Below are 18,947 nucleotides of genomic sequence, written 5' to 3' on the forward strand. Positions count from 1 at the left end.
TCATTCTCCTCCGTGCCTCAGCAGCGGCGGGGCCCGAATCGGAAAAAGATGACTGCCCCTCTTTCCTCGAAAAGAGAGACAAATGAGAGCAGAGCTTTTTCATTGGAAAACGCTCGCAGTGCACGCTGATTGCCCCCTCGAGGACATCGGGTGCGTGCTCTTCGCCCAAACAAACAACGCATAGATTGTATGTGTCATCAGATGTTAAATAACAACGACACAGATGCACACATTCTCTAAATGCTTTGCTAGTGCTCGCCATAATGATATGAATAGAGATCACTCTTACCACAGAAATGCACGCTTCAAACAAAACAGTCAGTGAAGACGAAGATGTGTTCTCCCGGCGCCTGTTTATACTATAGTCACACCCAGAGGTGGGGGCAAGTCACACATTTTCAAGTCTCAAGCAAGTCTCAAGTCCCTACCATCAAGTCTCAAGCAAGTCTCAAGTCACAGTACAAACAAATCAAGCAAGTCAAGTCAAGTCAGTGGCTCACCTCAAGCAAGTCAAGTCGAGTCCTGCTAAGGATCAAGTCAAGTCAAGTCACAGTATCAGACAGGAACAAATATACCGCCAGTAAGTGGTGGCAAATCAATGCTTTATCACAGAAGCGTTCATTGAAGTGATTAATTCTGAACAGTTGATTCGTTCATGAACAAGCAAGAATGGACCACTGAATCACTCAACCGGTTCCTTCAAATCCCTGGATTCGTTCAGTATTGCTTAGAGACGCGCGTAACTCTTAAACTGTGGGCTGAACGGAACTGGCAGCCGCGCTGAAAATATTACTAAATATCGTATGTTATAAATATAAAAACACATACTAGGGCCATTTTGACAACATATCTTGGATTTTGGGTGCAAGAGAAACATCACTAATCGATAAAACACTGTAGTTTCCGTGGTACAATTCCATATATTGATTTACAAAGAGGGATGCTTAACACTAAAGCACTGTTGAGAGGTAAACGCCAGCGAATTTAAAGTTTGACATCGTTAATTAATTCCACACATGAGATTAATCATTTATAATCACTTTAATTTAATGACAGATTTAAGCTGAATTTTAAGACCAATGCTGTTTTCAACTAACGAACAAGCTTACATACCTTTCCTTTTTGAAGTGCCGACGTCCTGGCTTTGTAAATGCATACAGTTTCGAAGTGTTTATCCAAACATCTCGGGAGATTCTCTTGCTCCCTGTATTTGGCGCGCTGTGTTCCTGACTGTGCTCGTGCAGTGTCATGAACTGCGCAGACTCGGATCACTTCTGCCACTGGTTCAGTGTCTTGCGTTTTGTTTACCAAATTATGTCGCAAAGATTTATAATAATAATAATTAGAGTTGTTATAAAGTCAAGTCCTGCCGAGTCATGAAGGTCAAGTCTCAAGTCACTGGATCTCAAGTCCAAGTCAAGTCAAGTCATTTTCTTTATTTAGTCAAGCAAGTCACAAGTCCTTAAATTTGTGACTCGAGTCAGACTCGAGTCAAGTCATGTGACTCGAGTCCCCCACCTCTGGTCACACCGGTAGTGACGTCATGGCTGTCGCCGGCCAACGTGTTGTTGGTGTTTTTTCAATGTATGCTTCAGACACTGGTCATGACGAGGCGTTCCCCTTAGCGACCCCTAGAGGACACAGTTTGAAGTTCCCTTGAAAGGGAACATTAGTTCTCACATTAATTGATATACTGTTCTAGCCTGTATGCATGCATGAGGTAATGTGGATTTTTGTATATTCCTTTAATAATTCAAGAAGTCTTACATGCACTAAATAATGCTTTTTTGAATAATGTACCATAAGCATAGCTTTATCCACAATGGATAGTAAAAACCTTGTTTTTTGTGAACAAAGAAAACATCATGATCATGCGTAATAAATTACTCAAATGTACTCATCTTAGTTAATGTCTTAATTAAGGTGTTGTTCATCCATAAAGTCATGAATGAAAGACTTTGAACTCATGTTAGTTCCTGATAATTCATGAGATATTAATGCATGAAGCAATGCATAATTCACACATTAATTTATGCATGAATTCATGGTAATTCATATACCCTTACTGTAAAGTGTTACTGAAGATTATTTCTGTTGATGTGCTTCTATAGTGTATTATTTCATTTTGGATCCATCAATCGTGAATATGTGAAACATTTAAAGAGACTGAGGATAAAGCATTAGTGATGATACTTTATAGGGTCAATCTTAAATGGACTCCATTATCATGTCATGAGACTGTTTAGCTTAATTATTATTTAGTCCAAACTGTTTTATATAATGATTCATATAAGTCATGTAAGTGTTACTCTTTTTGAACCCAGTGAACATCAGACCACTTCTTTTCCATGGGGCCGCACTCTTCACACACTGACTGCCATCTCAGATGACACACTCTTCCTGTTTGGAGGCCTCAGTACTTCTGGGGATGTTCTCAGTATGTTTTTGTCAAGATTTTAGAAACAGTCATGTCTATAAATAACCACATTTTTTTGCAAACATTCCATATTTATTTTGTTTAGGCGATGGGTGGGAATTTAACACTAAAACAAGAGATTGGAGAGAGAAAGACCATGCACATAAAGACAAGCCCAGGTACAATAGCTTAAGTATTGTTATGCGCTGTATGAGCCATTTGTGGAGAAACTAAATTATAATGATGATGGTGATATAGTTTAGGCTTGAATCAGTGAGTTGTATCTATTTCCTCCCTCAGGTTATGGCATTCTGCTGATAAGGGGAGAGACAGTGATGTAGTCATTTTTGGAGGAAGCCAGACCTACCTCTTTGTAATGGATTCAGTATGTACAGCTTAATTTACAACAAAGGGCTTGTGTTTGTGATGTACTGCAGATTCATAAATAAATGTACATTTATCGCTGGAATATTCAGAGACTAATTCTGCTTTAAAAGACATATTGGCTCTGTTAGTTTGAACCATAAGCCTTGGGCTCTGAGCAGTGCACATCCTTGTTCATTGCAAAAAGAAACGCATGCAGATTAGACGGGAGTTTAATTGTGAGCATTAACTCAACAATTGTGTAACACATTAGCTCAGAGCTCTCTGCAGACTTTAGTTAGCTGGTATCCATCCAAGATCATGGATTGGTTGAACCCTTGTTTGATGAGTCACAGTCAAAGTAGATGCACTTGATCTGGTTTCTCCCTTTGTAGGTTGCAGTTCTCAGGTCTCCCTCTCAGAATCACTGTGCAGATGTACTAGTGTTTCAGACTCAACCGTACTCCCTGTCAAGGTAAAAGCCATCCTATTTACACACATTGCAACAAACAGCTCATCAAATAATTATGTTTAGGAAACACTTTATGTCTAAAGTCTAAAAATGTTGTTATTTGATAAGGGAATCAAATTCCCTTAATCAGGTTAGATGCCATATTGAATTTAATACAGACGAAAACAAGGCTGTGATCGATAGACTTAGTCATTACAATGGCATGCACTGTATAAAGGTACTAGATTACATCATTTTCAACTTTGTTTTATCGAATTTTGTCTACTGAAAGTAGTTTTTGTTCCAGAAAGACTTTTCATCAGCTGAATATGTTGATATGTTGTTTAACAACAGTACAATCTATTAAACACATTTACTGATATCCTTTACAGCTTTGTTTTCATTCCTGTCAAAAATTAAATATGCCACTACCCTGACTATTATTCACCATATATTATGTTTTCTTTGTAGATTATGTGAAGACTGCATAGGCAAACACATATTTTCTGTCCAAGAGCAGGCGTCGTGGTTACCGGCCAAGCTTCAGAAGACAATTGGCAAGAGGATATCCTATTTCAGGGCAAATGCTCAAAATATAGATGCAGGTTCATTGGTTCATAAGGGTGGTCCTTGATTATTTTAAGAATATTTCTGTCCAAGAACTCCAATTAAAGAATTCCAAAAACAATTAAATACAATTATTAATTTTAAAATTAAACATGATGATTATTATTATTGTTATTATAAATTGAGCAATTATGTTCTAAAAACCCTTTGACGTAAAAAAATTATAATAATTTGTATAAATGTTAGTAGTAGCCCAATGTATAATTGCAGCCCTTGATGTTGTTGACCCAAAAACATCAATAAGTCACAATAAAACAAACAAATAAGATTGTTTCATGGGTGCCCAACATTGCCACTTACACTTTAAAAACTTTATCACTTTATTATTCAATATAATGGACTGGAATGCTTTTGTTACAAAATAACAATGGAATGATATTCTATACTTTTTATATTTATTTGATATCTATTTTTTGCTGATTCCAAGTATTCCCTCAAAGTGCAAAATACAGTATTTTACAGAGGGAGTCTGTAACTGTTCTGCAGTGTTTGACCACAGTTTAAGAGTCTGTACTAAAGACATTGTTTGCTTGATGAATGTTGTTCATTCATATGCCCATTTACATAATGTAAACAATTTAAACAGAGCAGTGAAGTGTTACACAACCCCATCAAAATAAACACCAAAACAAAAACCCTGTGGGAAAATATGGAACTAAAAAATTGACTAAAGTTTTAGAAACAAAAATTGCAGTAATTGAAAAAGAAAATCCATAAATTCAGTGGTTCAAATTCAGCAGAATATTCAACATTGCAAATCTGGGAACTGCAGGTACTGCTGTTAGTCACAAAAACTGGTTTGCCGAAATGGATCAAGTGGTAAGCATTTGTTATACCCCCCCCAGGATGTTCCTGGATGTGCAATGCTGAATATTCTTCTGAATTTGAACCACTGAATTTGTGATTTTCTATGTTGAATTTGTACTTTGCGTGGATACCCACTTATATAATAATAATAATAATAACAATACGTTTTATTTATATAGCGCCTTTCAAACACCCAAGGACACTTTACATAAGGTAGATAACCGATAGTATACAACATATAAACAGCCCAACAGCAGACAGAGGTGAAATAATATGCAATATACATAAGTTACAAAAGCATAGAACAGAACATGAAGGCAAGCAATTAATTAATTAAGAAACATTGTAAATTGGTGAGTTTTGAGAGCAGTTTTAAAGGTCTGGAGTGAAGAAATAACACAGAGATCTTGTGATAAGTTTATTCCAGAGCTTGGCAGTGGAAATGCAGAAAGCCCTACCACCCACACTAGATAGCCAGAATTTGGGTACTGCAAGCAAATTTTCAGAGCTCGATCTCAAAGTACAGGCAGGGACATAGGGGAGAATTAATTCAGAAAGGTAAGAAGGTGCTAAACCATGACGGACATTGGAAACTAAAACAATTATCTTAAACTGAATACAATAGGTGACAGGGGGCCAATGTAATTGCTGTAAAACCGGAGTGATGTGGGCAGATTTTTTGATAAATGTAAGAACACGAGCATCTGAATTTTGGATAAGCTGCAAGTGATTAAGGACTTTGTTGAGTAGGCCATAAATCAAGGAGATACAGTAATCCAGACGCAACGTAATAAACGCATGAACAACAGTTTCAGTAGGCTGAACAGGTCGTAGGCGGACAATATTACAAAGGTGAAAAAAAAAAACAGGATTTGACAAGCTGATTGATGTGGGATTAAAAATGTAGACTACAATCAAACATTATACCATGATTGTGTTTAGTGGAAGAGGGATGGACTATAACTCTGTCAATGTTAATGGAGTAGTCAGGTTGGGAGGAGACAAGGGATCTAGAGCCAGCTGTTTTTCCAGTATTTAACTTTAAGAAATTTTGGGCCATCTATATTTTGAGATCATGTAAGCAAGATGTAAAGGAAAAAGGGGGAAAACGTGACAGAATGAGATTTGGATTTATCAATGCTAATCAACTGTTGCCTGTCTGAGAGATATGAACCCAGCCACTGTAAGACAGTATAAGTAATGCCGATCTCCGACAAACGAGATAGCAGTACAGAATGGCAAACAGTATCAAAAGCTGCACTCAGGTCTAAAAGAACCAGAAGGCTAAGGGCACCCGAATCAGAAGCAAGGAGGAGGTTGTTCACTACTCTTAGAAGGGCAGTTTCTGTACTATGGAGAGGGCGAAATCCGGACTGAAATTATTCATACAGATTATTTTTATCCAAGTGAGTCTGTAATTGTTTGGCGACCACCTTTTCTAGGACCTTAGATAAAAAAAGAAGGTTAGAAATTGGTCTGAAATTACATAGAACTGTGTTGTCAAGTCCAGGTCTTTTAAGTACAGGGGTGATCATAGCTATTTTCAATCCAAGCGGTACATAACCAGTCGATAGGGAACAATTTATTATGTGGGTGATGGGAATAATGAGAGACGGGAGAAAGTTTTTGAGTATGTGTGTTGGAATAGGATCTAGCTGATAGGTAGAGGAGTTAGAGTTCATAATCAGTTGTTCAACCACAGATGTATTAGTGAGTGAGAAGTTTGAGAGTGGGTAAAGTATCTGGGAAGTAGTAAAGGATTGCTAAATATTGTACATTTTGTGTGTAAAAAAGTCAGAAAATCATCACAAAGTTCAGAAGAACCATTAAGAAGGGGTAATGGTGGTTTAACAAGTTTGCTGATCTCAGAGAATAGGGTCTTGGGCTTGCACTTTGCTCTGTTAATAATAGTGGACAGGTAACTAGAGCATGCGGTGTTAAGTGATTTTTTTTTTTATACTGTGATATGAATTCTGAGTGGAGGGACGCATGAACGAGAAGACGAGTCTTCTTATAGAGCCGTTCAAGATGCCTACCCTTCGCTTTCATGGTCTGAGCGCCGGAGTAAATCAAGGGGAAGAATGAGCTGAAGGGACAGTTCTGGACTTTAATGGGGCCAAAGCTACCAAGACATTTGATGTTTTGATATATATTAAATCTAGATATCTATTAAATCTCAGCTGGAGGAGAACATGGGAGAAAATATTCCAGAGGAACAGTGGGAAGAGATTCTACGCCGTGTGCACTCTTCTTCCTTTTGTGCCAGACATGGTCTGATTCAGAATAAAATTCTTCACCGCATCCACTGGACCAAAGTTAGACTTTCAAAAATATATCCCAAAGTGGATCTTACTTGTGACCGTTGTCATCAGGCCCATGCAACCACTTCGCACATGTTTTGGTCCTGTCCATCTCTACAGAAATATTGATCCCAGATCTTTAAAACATTGTCTGAAGTTCTTAAAAATCATAATGAACCTCTGGCTTTCACAGCTTTATTTGGTGCCCTTCCCCCATCTCTTGATATGCCCAAGTATAAGTGATTTCGTAGCTTTTGTCACACATTTAGCAAGACGTTTAATTTGACTAAACTGGAAATCGCCTGTACCTCCTACTCATTCTTTATGAATTATAGGCATTTTCCATTTCATTAAACTAGAAAAAATCAGACACACAATGAAGGGATCTTCTGATAATTTCTATAAAATTTGTGGACCCTTCCTAGATTGTGTAGGAAAATGAAAGACCCTCAATCACCTAAGTATACAGTTCCTCCGGTTGTAACTCCTTCCTTCCCCCAGTATATAGATTTTGGATTACCAAGCATTTTAAGGTCTTTTATTTAATTCTTTAACCATTTGCCTTACTATCATTATGTTGCTATATTATTATTATTATTTATGTTGTTGTGTGTTTATTATTATTATTATATATTTTTTTCTTTGTATGCGTGGTTGAGTTTTGATTTATGGTTGTTTAGTTGTATAACATGGGTACCTCTATTAATCATTTAAGTTCTCCTTTTTTATTCTTACGTTATGTTAAATACTTTTTTTCTTCCTTCAGTGTTCACTTTGTTCTGTTGCTATTTGTCAAATGGACCCTTTTATTAACTAGAGAGACATACATGGATATCTGTATATGTTTTGGAATTGTATGCTGTATTTTGTTTATATGGAAAAATGTAAATAAAGTGAGGGAAAAAATGCAAGCAGTTAATGCAATGCATTTTTTTCCAATTATTGCAATTTAACACGTTTTTGTTTCAAAGACTAGTCATTAATTCACTTCATATAAATAAAAGCTTACTCAATCAGTTTTTTTTCTAAGTGTAACAGGGTCAAAAGGGTATTTCCACTTGCTACACTCGTTTTCGTGTATGGTCCCTTTGGTTGCACTCTACCTGCACACTCCACCCAGATAGTGAACTGGTTCCGGTAGGGTCATTTAGATTCGCGCCAGCCGAGAGGGTGACTGGCTGCGGTGAGTGAGTGCTCTGTGATAAAAGTATATTGTATTAATTGTATAACCATCTTATGGACTAATATCGATAAATACGTGTGTTTAAATGAGTACTGTATGATTTGTGTTCATGCTACACTATATTTGTGGTAACATCAAGTTTGTTCGCCTTATTATAGAGCATGCACGAGGGTGATTTGCGAATCTGATCACCGCTGTTTAATATGTTGTCAACAGGTACATATTTCTCAATTGTGTTGTTGTATAACTGTTTATATAAATGTTAGTAATTTAGATTCGCGCCAGCCGAGAGGGTGACTGGCTGCGAGCATGCACGAGGGTGATTTGCGAATCTGATCACCGCTGTTTAATATGTTGTCAACAGAATAAAAGTCTGTCTTCAAGCACGAATTGGTATCCATTCTGAGTTTTACACAACACAATGCAGAGACAACCCGTTACAATGGTGCCGTGACCATGACTCTGGAAGCAGCGTGCTGAAACGACTAATCGGAGAATTCCAGAGGAGTTCGTGCCGTGGGTGACGAGAGAGTTTTCGCGTCGGAGCTGTTTGGCGCAATACCGTGTTTTAAAGGAACACATTTCACCATCGAGAGGAGCAAAGTTCTGGTATTGTGGTATCCATTTGAAAGCATTATTGACTTATTTTACAACAATAGCCATTGAAGATTGAACTTTGAAGTAATTTTTTTTTGTGAAAAATAAAAAAAAATTTTTTTTTGAGGGTTATTGATAAGTATTATTGTGGAGAAGACTGAAATCTGAACTAATACAGTTTTACAGAACTTTGGACTGGGAACATTTTGAGAACTGAAGATTTTTTTGTTTTTATTTTTTTCCTCCTGAGTTTCTTATCAATAAAAGGAGTGTATATATTTTTTCATTTGGATAAAGCCAAAGCCTGCACAGCTGCCGTTAGGATTCCTGAGTTGGATGCACTTCCACATACGGGAAACGAATAGGCCTGCATATGGAGGGGGTGAGTGTAAGGCCAAATGATGATCCCCCATCATTGTTGGATTGTGATCTGGAATCTGTATATATAAGTGTATGTGAAGAGTATAGTTCCGAATGTACATTTGTCTTGCAAAATACACAAAAACTTGAGGCATATGAGGATCTTTTCTACACTTCAGTGATTATTGGTGGAAAAGTTGAGGCAAAAGCAATGCTCGACAGTGGGTCCATGGCTTGCACCATGAGATCCAAGATCTTACCACAACTGCTGAGTACTGGTGTGCTGTCAAACCTTTCATTTGCCCCAACAGATGTTGTTTTAGTCGGATGTGGAGGCACCAGAACAAACCCTTTAGGAGTGTGTGAGCTGGACATGGACGTGTACGGCTGTCACGTCACTGTTCCGACTTTGGTAGTCGATGGCCAGAGTGATGATCTAATTCTTGGTAGTAACCTCTTGAAACATTTGATTCATCAGTTAAGAAGCTCTGCAGAGTTACTAATACGTGTGTCTGATTGTGAGTATGATAACACTGAACAAAACAAGTTACTTGACCTGCTAGCCAATGTGGAGAAGTGGAGAAATGGTACTGTCCCTGATTTAGTGGGAACAGTAAAAATCAAAAAGGCAGTGTCACTCAAGCCCATGACTGAAAACTTAGTTTGGGGCAGACTGCAAAGCACTCAAGAAATCTCAGCTGGCAGTGCTGTCATTTTGGAGCCCAGTAGAGTAAAATCAAGGCCAAGGTCAGTGCTGGTTGGAAAAACAGTAGCTTTGATATGTAAGGGTGGATGGGTCCCACTCAAAGTGATAAATCCTTCTGAGAAAGCAGTGACTTTAAAAAGAAATTCCTTTTCCTTGCATGGCCTTGCAGGATTTTGACAGCTCTGAATTTCCTGATGGTTGCTCATTTGATCTAGAACAAAAAGTTCAGAGAACAGCTGATGTTTTAACTGACAGACAGGATGAGATGAGTGTGTCAGATGCTCTAAGCTTACCTGTCAAATCTGGACTGGACGACTCGGCTGATGGCACGGCAGTCTTACGTGACTTGGGCTTAGCTGACTTGGATGTGGAGTCTTGCGACTTGTCAGCAGACTGCAAAGCAAAACTTGTTCAGCTTATCTCTCAGTACCATTCTATCTTTTCCAGACACAAGTTGGACTGTGGAAAAGCAACAGGCTTTGTTCATCGCATTCGCCTGAGTGACGACAAACCCTTTCGGTTGCCGTATCGACGCCTTGCTCCAAATCAATATGACAAACTTCGGCAAGCTTTGAATGAGATGGAAGAACGTGAGATCATACGGAAGTCTAGTAGCGAGTTTGCATCACCTCTTGTCCCAGTCTGGAAGAAGTCAGGAGATTTGAGAATATGCACAGACTTTCGTTGGATTAATGCTCGCACATTCAAAGATGCACATCCCCTTCCCCATCAAGCGGACGCTCTTGCTGCGTTGGGTGGAAATGCTTATTTTTCAACTATGGACCTTACATCTGGCTACTACAATGTAGAAGTTCATGAAGATGACCGGAAATACACAGCGTTTACATCACCTCAAGACACCAGAACCGGAGGGTCGTGCGCCGTTGGAGAACATCATTACGACAGGGCCCCTTGAACTCGTCTGCATAGACTTTTGGTCAGTGGAGGACTCTGCCAACCGGTCCCTGGATGTTCTTGTTGTAACAGATCACTTCACAAAAATGGCTAATGCTTTCTTGTGTCCAAATCAGTCTGCCAAAGCAGTGGCGCATCAGCTGTGGCATAACTACTTTTGTGTTTATGGCTTCCCAGGGCGTATCCACTCTGATAGAGGAGCCAACTTTGAGAGTGCCCTGATCGCTGAGTTGTTGAATGTTGCTGGAGTCCAAAAGTCGAGAACAACACCCTATCATCCGATGGGTAACGGAGCATGTGAAAGGATGAACAGGATGCTGGGCAATATGATACGTGCTCTGCCGGCAAAGACCAAGAACAAATGGCCAAAAGTACTCAAAACTCTAACTTTTGCTTATAATTGCAGCATCCACGAAACCACAGGGTATGCGCCGACTGACAATTTCATGAAGTTTTGAACACTTTATAAAAAAAAATTTCTTCCCTCTTCCTATTACTGTATATGGTTCTTGAGGTTATGTACCTGATGTTATATTGTGGTCAGTGTTTTCACTCTTGTCATTGTTCTAGTACTCATTTTTTTGTGTGTATGTGTTTGCTGAAGCAAGTGGAAATCAGCAGGGGGGAGTGTAACAGGGTCAAAAGGGTATTTCCACTTGCTACACTCGTTTTCGTGTATGGTCCCTTTGGTTGCACTCTACCTGCACACTCCACCCAGATAGTGAACTGGTTCCGGTAGGGTCATTTAGATTCGTGCCAGCCAAGAGGGTGACTGGCTGCAGTGAGTGAGTGCTCCGTGATAAAAGTATATTGTATTAATTGTATAACCATCTTATGGACTAATATCGATAAATACGTGTGTTTAAATGAGTACTGTATGATCTGTGTTCATGCTACACTATATTTGTGGTAACATCAAGTTTGTTCGCCTTATTACAGAGCATGCACGAGGGTGATTTGCGAATCTGATCACCGCTGTTTAATATGTTGTCAACAGGTACATATTTCTCAATTGTGTTGTTGTATAACTGTTTATATAAAAATTAGTAATTTAGATTCGCGCCAGCCGAGAGGGTGACTGGCTGCAAGCATGCACGAGGGTGATTTGCGAATCTGATCACCGCTGTTTAATATGTTGTCAACAGAATAAAAGTCTGTCTTCAAGCACAAATTGGTATCCATTCTGAGTTTTACACAACACAACGCAGAGACAACCCGTTACATAAGCATTTCAGATTTGTCAGTCTAGCTAAAGCCTAACTAATGTCTTGTTTCACATCAGGTTGAATCAATAATGACATACTGGGTCAAATAAAAAGTTAAACTCAAACTGAGATCTAACAGAAATTGTCATGCGATCGCTTGACCATTTCGGTAGCACTTTATTTTACAGTAAGTGTACTTCCCTGGTATATACATGGCAAATATCTTGTACCTACAGGCAAATGAGTGGTAACACAAGGTACTTCCCTGAAGTGTATGTACATGGTAACAAATAAGAAACACGGCTGTACTTAACAGTCGTACATGCATGGTAATTATTTTGTACATACGGACAAGTATGGGTACTTAAAGGTAGTGCACGTACATGGTAACTAATTAGATAATTTACTGTACTTACTAATGTATATACATGGTAAATATGTAGTACTTACAAGTGGGTACAAACAGGCACGTCCTTACAGTATCCGTATATGGTAACTAATAAGACACATAACTGTACATACTAATGATTTGTACAGGGTAAATGTGTAGCACCTATGGAAAAATGCTGTATTATGTGCTAACAAACAAGACACATACTGTACTTGGTATATACGGTACGCTTGGTAAGTCCTAACCTTACCTAATAAAAAGAGGACTATTTTTTCAGTTGATTGTGTAGGACCTTTAATGCTAAATTGCTCTCCACAACAGTGCCTACAATGTTTGAAGAACTGGTCATTCCTGTGTAATGTTTATGTAAAATGGTGCACTTTATTTTACAGTCCTATTTCCATATACTTCCTATGTACGTACTGGTGTATGTACCTATTAGTTAATGTACAGAATAAGTTATGCGGTACTCAAGTTGGGGGGTATAAACATGGACCAGGGTACTTATTGAGTAATTGATGGTAGGTGTCATTGCAGTTTGGAACTTTGGAAGTTGGTTGGGAACACGGCAGTAACTGTGCAGCACTGCATAGTGTTAATATTTAGCAGGCAGTCTTTTTAAATGGGGATTTAGACACATGACAATCAGGAGTTGAAAGTGCAAATATGAGTCTGGTAGCTACTGTATAATTCCAAAATAAAATCTGTCTACACACATAATTATTAGGAATGTACGTCATTAAAAATCCCCATTGAACCAATTAGTTAAGGGAATCAGTGTCGTTAAAGAGAAGGCAAGTTAACTGCAATGGCACCTACCATCAATTACTCAATAAGAATGTCAGACTCTGTTCCTGTCATGTGTTGTGTTCAGTGGTGGACAGTAACAAAGTAGTTTCAGTTCGTTACTGTACTTCAGTAAATTTTTCAAGTATCTGCACTTTACTGGAAGAGAGAGTATAGGGTCCTATGTGTCAAGAAGTTTGATTGATGAGGGTCATAAAAATTCCACCCCCCACCTATAAATGGACACCTGTTTGGACACCTGTTTCTGTACACCCCCCACCCATCTAACCGGACATGTGTTTATCCACCCCAGCGATCCCATGGAATGTATGATTGTTTGGGAATGTGTTTTTGTGTGGGGTTCGTTGAAACTGTTCAAAACTATGTGCTTTAAACTTTAAATTGTGAAACGTGGTATGATTATTAAACGGGATAAGGGAAGTTTTTATTAAAGTTTTTACACACACACACACACACACACACACACACACATTTCAAGAAAAACATGGTATAAACAATGTAATGACCGTGTTTCCAGAAAAGAGTAAAAACTGATTAAGACGAATATTTAAGTGTTGTTAATTTAAAAACTAGTTAGAGTTTGTTACAAGTTAGAAAATAAAAATAAAACTAGGCTACTGACCATCTATCTAAACAAAAAAAGAAAAAGAAAAAAAAGTATCAGATACGTTCGTTAAACAGTACGTGGCAGTCAAAATCTTGTAACATTACAATTGAAAAGTTTGAGTCTGTTACAACTTCGAAAATAAAAGAAAAAATGCTGACTTATCTTACCATGATCTAAAAACAAAAAGTATCAGATACGTTCGTTAAAAAATACAGCAGTTACATTTTTAAAGTTTAAAGTTTGTTACCTGTTAGAAAAGAAAAGAAAAAATGCTGACTTCTCACCATGATGTAAAACAAAAAGTATCCTTCCAGATACGTTCGTTAAAACATCAGCATAAGATACTTGTCAAATTCTGTTGTAGTCTATCATTACAATTTAAAACTAGTTAGAGTTTGTCACAAGTTAAACAAACTAAAAAGACCCTCTCATCTCACATTGTTTCCGTCAGATCATCCTCACACACTGCTGTCAAAACTCGGAATGAGCTCAGGAGCGCGTAGGCCAGGCCACACCTACAGCCCTCCCCTAACGTCGGAGGAGAGACCGGCGCAAAGATAGATTTAAATGTATGGTAAAAAATAATTAAGCAAAATAATGTTTTAAATTAAAAAGAGTTGTTTTTAATAAATCTATATAATTTCTTAATTGATGAAATTCAGCATTCATCCTAAAGCTTTTCACTTTAACATTAGGGTAGTCTATACAAGTTTTCTTCTAAACAATCACCTCTAAGCCAGAGGAAAATTTTTCCTTTATTTACTCTTTGGTTTTTGTCAAGCTTAACTTACAACATATTATACGTATGGTATAATAGTTAAAACACACACGAATGCTCGCACAAATATCTAACTGGAATGAAAGCTATTGTTTTGGGGAGTCTCTTTGATTTTCTTACCGTAACACTTGTGGTGCGTTATCGATCAATTAAAACAGACATACGTAATTAAACGCCTAAGGTTTTACAACACAAATATTTCAATACAAATATTTCGTCTCACGTAGTGTATCGAAACGAGAAAGGCGCCGGGTGTCTGGGGTTTGTGTGATGTATTTCAAAAGGTTGTGAAACATCTAAGCCTGTTTCTAGGTTTGCAACTCATCTGGAATCTAATGAGTTTTGAGGGTTGTTGCGTTGTGTGTCAGCTAAAGTTCAGTGATCAAAGGATCTCCATTGTATCTATTTATGACATGCACCTGCGAGTGGGAACTTTGTCAAAGTTTAGTCAAAGGTTCAGTGGCTGGTCAAAGGATCTGAAACCTACTGACCCATTTTTAACCACAAACATCTGGTTAGGTTAAGAAGAAAAACAGGTATGTTAATAATAATGTAGATCTGGTGGATGTGATTTCACAGAGGTTCCGGATACTCTTAGATAGATAGAGAAAAGACAATAACAATAAAGTGAAATAAATAGGGGTGGGGCAGGGGTGATTGTTTTTAACAAGTCATTCTATGCTGTAGGAAAGTTTGTTTAATTTTACTTCATTTTAGTTAAATTTGATATCTTTATTCACTCAGAATGTTGTCAAGTTTAAAATGTACGCACACACACACACACAAACAATTATGAGGTATACCTAATGCAAACAAGAGAATAGATCTCTTTGATTTTCCAATGTGAGACTTACATCAGACCTACTTCAAACGTGCATTTGAGCGTATGGTTTACAAGGTGTGAGTTCGATAAACAGATATCCGAATTTTCGGCGGTTAAAAACCCCGTTGCGTTCAAACATGTGTAGATAAGGATATACTGTATCTAACAACCTCAAGATGAAAGTCTATGGCTACGCCCCAGGATATGTAATAAAAGACCAGACAGACTCTGAGGTAGATCGCACCGCTAATATCACACCAATTAACTTGTAAAAGAAAAAAGAAAGAAAAAGAAGAAAAGAAATGTAATAAGAAAAAATGGTGTTAGGATACCCCCTACTTGTAGTTATCGGATCTCGATATCCGTTGGAGTTCTAAGGAGCTGCCCCATACTCCGAACCGTTAAAAAGCAAAACTTGTGCTATGTTCATTACCTGTAAACTCTTCAAGTTGTACGACATTATCTCATCAATCGATGGAACGATGGCTGACAATTACGATGGTAAGTGTGTTTTTCATCTGAGTTATTTAAATATATTTTAATGGGAATATTTGTTTAACACCCTGTGTTTATAATCTAGGTACTTTTGAGAATCTGGATTTCGACGAAGATTTGGAACAGATCCTTGAAGAGCTATGTAAGTCTTTTCTCTTTTTCTATTAACTACTCAATGTCTAATAATAACAATAATAATAATATTCGTTATCATTTTACCCAGTTGACGAGGCCCAATTAGTTACCTGTGATGATGATTGCTAAGCTAATAACGGTATGTTGCATATACAGACATTCGTTTTTTGTTTTTTTTAAGTTTCAGTTTCTCATAAAGTGTTTACAGAATTTTGACAGGTGAGCACGATGGTTCTGACAGCCGCGTGGTAATATTACCTACAGAGGAGGCATTGCAAGAGGTTGTAGTTAGGTTGGAATCACGTCACAAGCTAAACAACGTCACATAACCCACCCCCACCCATGTTCCGTCTTCAGAGGATGAACTCACACGCTCACCGCCAGCGCGAGTATACACATCCCAGGCATGTCCAGTTCCCCAACGCAACGATTGAGACCCCCACATACAGGCGGTCAGGGTGTAAAACGCTTGAGATTACCCGAGCAGGATGCGGATGACGCACCCACCACCAGCCGTTTAAGGATTTCTGAGAATAACGGTATGTATTAAGGCAGAAAACTCATTATTACGTTTTATGTTTGATTTTTATTTGATAAATTAATAAATGGTTATTGTTATTTTTACAGAACAAGGCTACGGTGAGGGTGATCTAACAGTGTGGTCTGATTCGTTGATTCACGCGTGGGATCAGATATCCTTCACCGATTCGGAGAGTGAGGCAGAGGAGGAATTACCGCATGAAATTCCTCAGGAACTGTTCCGCGATCGTGATTTAAATAGAAGGCTTGATTATGATATGCTGAGCCGTGTTAATCTGTATTTTGAGAGACTTTTCGACTTGGCATGGACAACCCCTATCTTACAGGGAAGCGGAAGACATTGTCGCTAGTGCACAAAGTGATGTGATGTCGATTTGAAGAAATATCATATCATGTCAACAACAACACAACGAAGCTTTACGTCACGCAGCTGAATTTTGGAGAAGTTGTCACGATCAGCTGTATAATGAATTCCAACAGTTTCAGCAGGCCATGAGCGGTGTACCGGAAGCGTTAAACCAACAGATCGCGGAGTCGAGACTTTCGGTAAATGCTTTATCTCTCATGGGTGAACGTTTAAACCTTATTAGCTTTACGTCACGCAGCTGAATTTTGGAGAAGTTGTCACGAGCAGCTGTATAATAAATTCCGCCAGTTTCAGCAGAGCATGAGCGGCGTACCGGAAGAGCTACACCAGTAGCACGTCGCCGAACAGAGGCTTGTGGTAAACGCATTATCTCTTATGGGTGAACGTTTAAATCTTATTCAGAGAATGTTAACAGATCTGTACAATCGTATGACGAGATAGGCCGTAATATTCTATGTATTGAATTGTTGATTGTTTTTGTTTCTGTGTTATGGACATCGTTTTGTTATTAGCATTGGGTTATTTCTTACATTTATTATTTTGTTATTTCTTACATTTATTATTGTTTGCCATCGATTTATTGTTGTTTTATGCTTATTATTGAGGATTGTTTCTGACACTATTTTACTTGTAGAACAAAACGGTGGGTTCAAATTTATACTGTACATGTTTTGTTTTTAATATTCTATGTATTGAATTGTTGATTGTTTTTGTTTCTGTGTTATGGACATCGTTTTGTTATTAGCATTGGGTTATTTCTTACATTTATTATTTTGTTATTTCTTACATTTATTATTGTTTGCCATCGATTTATTGTTGTTTTATGCTTATTATTGAGGATTGTTTCTGACACTATTTTACTTGTAGAAGAAAACGGTGGTTTCAAATTTATACTGTACATGTTTTGTTTTTATTATATCTGGTTGTCACATTGCAAACGGTGATGGTGTTTTCAGGGTGCACACGCTTGTCTTTAAGATTAAAATTTTTTGTATTTCTGATTTAAAAATAAAAATAATAATAATTCAAAATGAGCAGTAAAAGATGTCACGGTGATTTACATGACCACACATCAGAAGATTATCAGAGATCATTAAGGCCTAGACATGATTTTCAAAACAATAGTGATCAATAACACGAGTTGATTAATAACCAATTACAGATGTTACAGCCTGATTCGCTTAACATGATGGAAAGATTACACAAACTTGTAGACGAACAACATGAATGGTTGGGAGCATCTATAAACAATGAACAGTTCGGTGCAGGTCCTTCTAATGACGACCCGTCAGGTTATGACCCCCACAGCTCCAGATATGGGTCTCAGCCAGAATTGTATACCTGGCCTAGTAAGAGAAGGTGGTCTTGTGGGTGATTTTACAATTGTCCCAAGACCACGATTTAATGGTTTAGAAATTCACAGAACTTTAAACTTTCGTGAAATCGCCACTGATGATTATGCTGCCTATAATATCTTTTTGCAAGATATTTTGAATGAGATTGTAGCGTTTTCCAGATTGATGGTGGGTGAAGATGGATTTCTGAACGTATCTCTGCAAGGTGCAAGTCTCCCCACAGATATTAATGCAGTTCTAACACCTGATAATAATCATGATGTTGGTATATTTGTTGATCAAATCGAACGTGCAGTTCAAAGCAATACAGATGTGGCTTTAGATTCTGCTTTAGAGTTATGCGTATCGGCAGCACGAAACAAACAAGGCGGTGGAGGAAGTTAGCTGACCTAGCGTACAATGAAGTCTTAATAAAATGAATCTATTCATCCCTAAAAAAATAGCAGACAATATGTGTTTTAGCATATGCGTAGCTCATTTTTTAAATCCTCAATGCCCCGACAGCGATTTGGTGAAAATAGCCAAAAAAATACAGTGGGGCAAAAAAGTATTTAGTCAGCCACCAATTGTGCAAGTTCTCCCACTTAAAAAGATGAGAGAGGCCTGTAATTTTCATCATAGGTATACCTCAACTATGAGAGACAAAATGAGAAAAGAAAATCCAGAAAATCACATTGTAGGATTTTTAAAGAATTACTAAATACTTTTTTCCCCACTGT

General features: G+C 37.9%; 1 protein-coding gene and 2 long non-coding RNA genes across 4 annotated transcripts in view; all 3 read left to right on the forward strand.

The window, feature by feature from the left end:
- Positions 1-4,018, forward strand: part of LOC107569001 (kelch domain-containing protein 1-like) — a 52,041-nt gene extending 48,023 nt beyond the window's left edge. For both annotated transcript variants that reach the window (XM_016255001.1, XM_016255002.1), the window contains 5 exons: positions 2,325-2,437; positions 2,523-2,595; positions 2,717-2,801; positions 3,175-3,254; positions 3,702-4,018. In XM_016255001.1, the coding sequence (XP_016110487.1) occupies positions 2,325-2,437; positions 2,523-2,595; positions 2,717-2,801; positions 3,175-3,254; positions 3,702-3,864 (514 nt within the window). In that variant the 3' untranslated portion in view covers positions 3,865-4,018. The remainder of the gene's footprint in view (positions 1-2,324; positions 2,438-2,522; positions 2,596-2,716; positions 2,802-3,174; positions 3,255-3,701) is intronic.
- Positions 4,019-8,110: 4,092 nt separating this feature from the next.
- LOC107569002 (uncharacterized) lies at positions 8,111-8,532 on the forward strand. The gene is made up of 3 exons (XR_001606843.1): positions 8,111-8,147; positions 8,306-8,363; positions 8,512-8,532. It is a non-coding gene; the product is annotated as an uncharacterized lncRNA (long non-coding RNA).
- Positions 8,533-15,764: 7,232 nt separating this feature from the next.
- LOC107569004 (uncharacterized) lies at positions 15,765-16,101 on the forward strand. The gene is made up of 3 exons (XR_001606844.1): positions 15,765-15,837; positions 15,917-15,973; positions 16,055-16,101. It is a non-coding gene; the product is annotated as an uncharacterized lncRNA (long non-coding RNA).
- The last annotated feature ends 2,846 nt before the right edge of the window (positions 16,102-18,947 follow it).

Source organism: Sinocyclocheilus grahami, unplaced genomic scaffold, assembly GCF_001515645.1.
Source record: "Sinocyclocheilus grahami isolate Dianchi unplaced genomic scaffold, SAMN03320097.WGS_v1.1 scaffold1301.1, whole genome shotgun sequence".
Classification (NCBI taxonomy): Eukaryota; Metazoa; Chordata; class Actinopteri; order Cypriniformes; family Cyprinidae; genus Sinocyclocheilus; species Sinocyclocheilus grahami.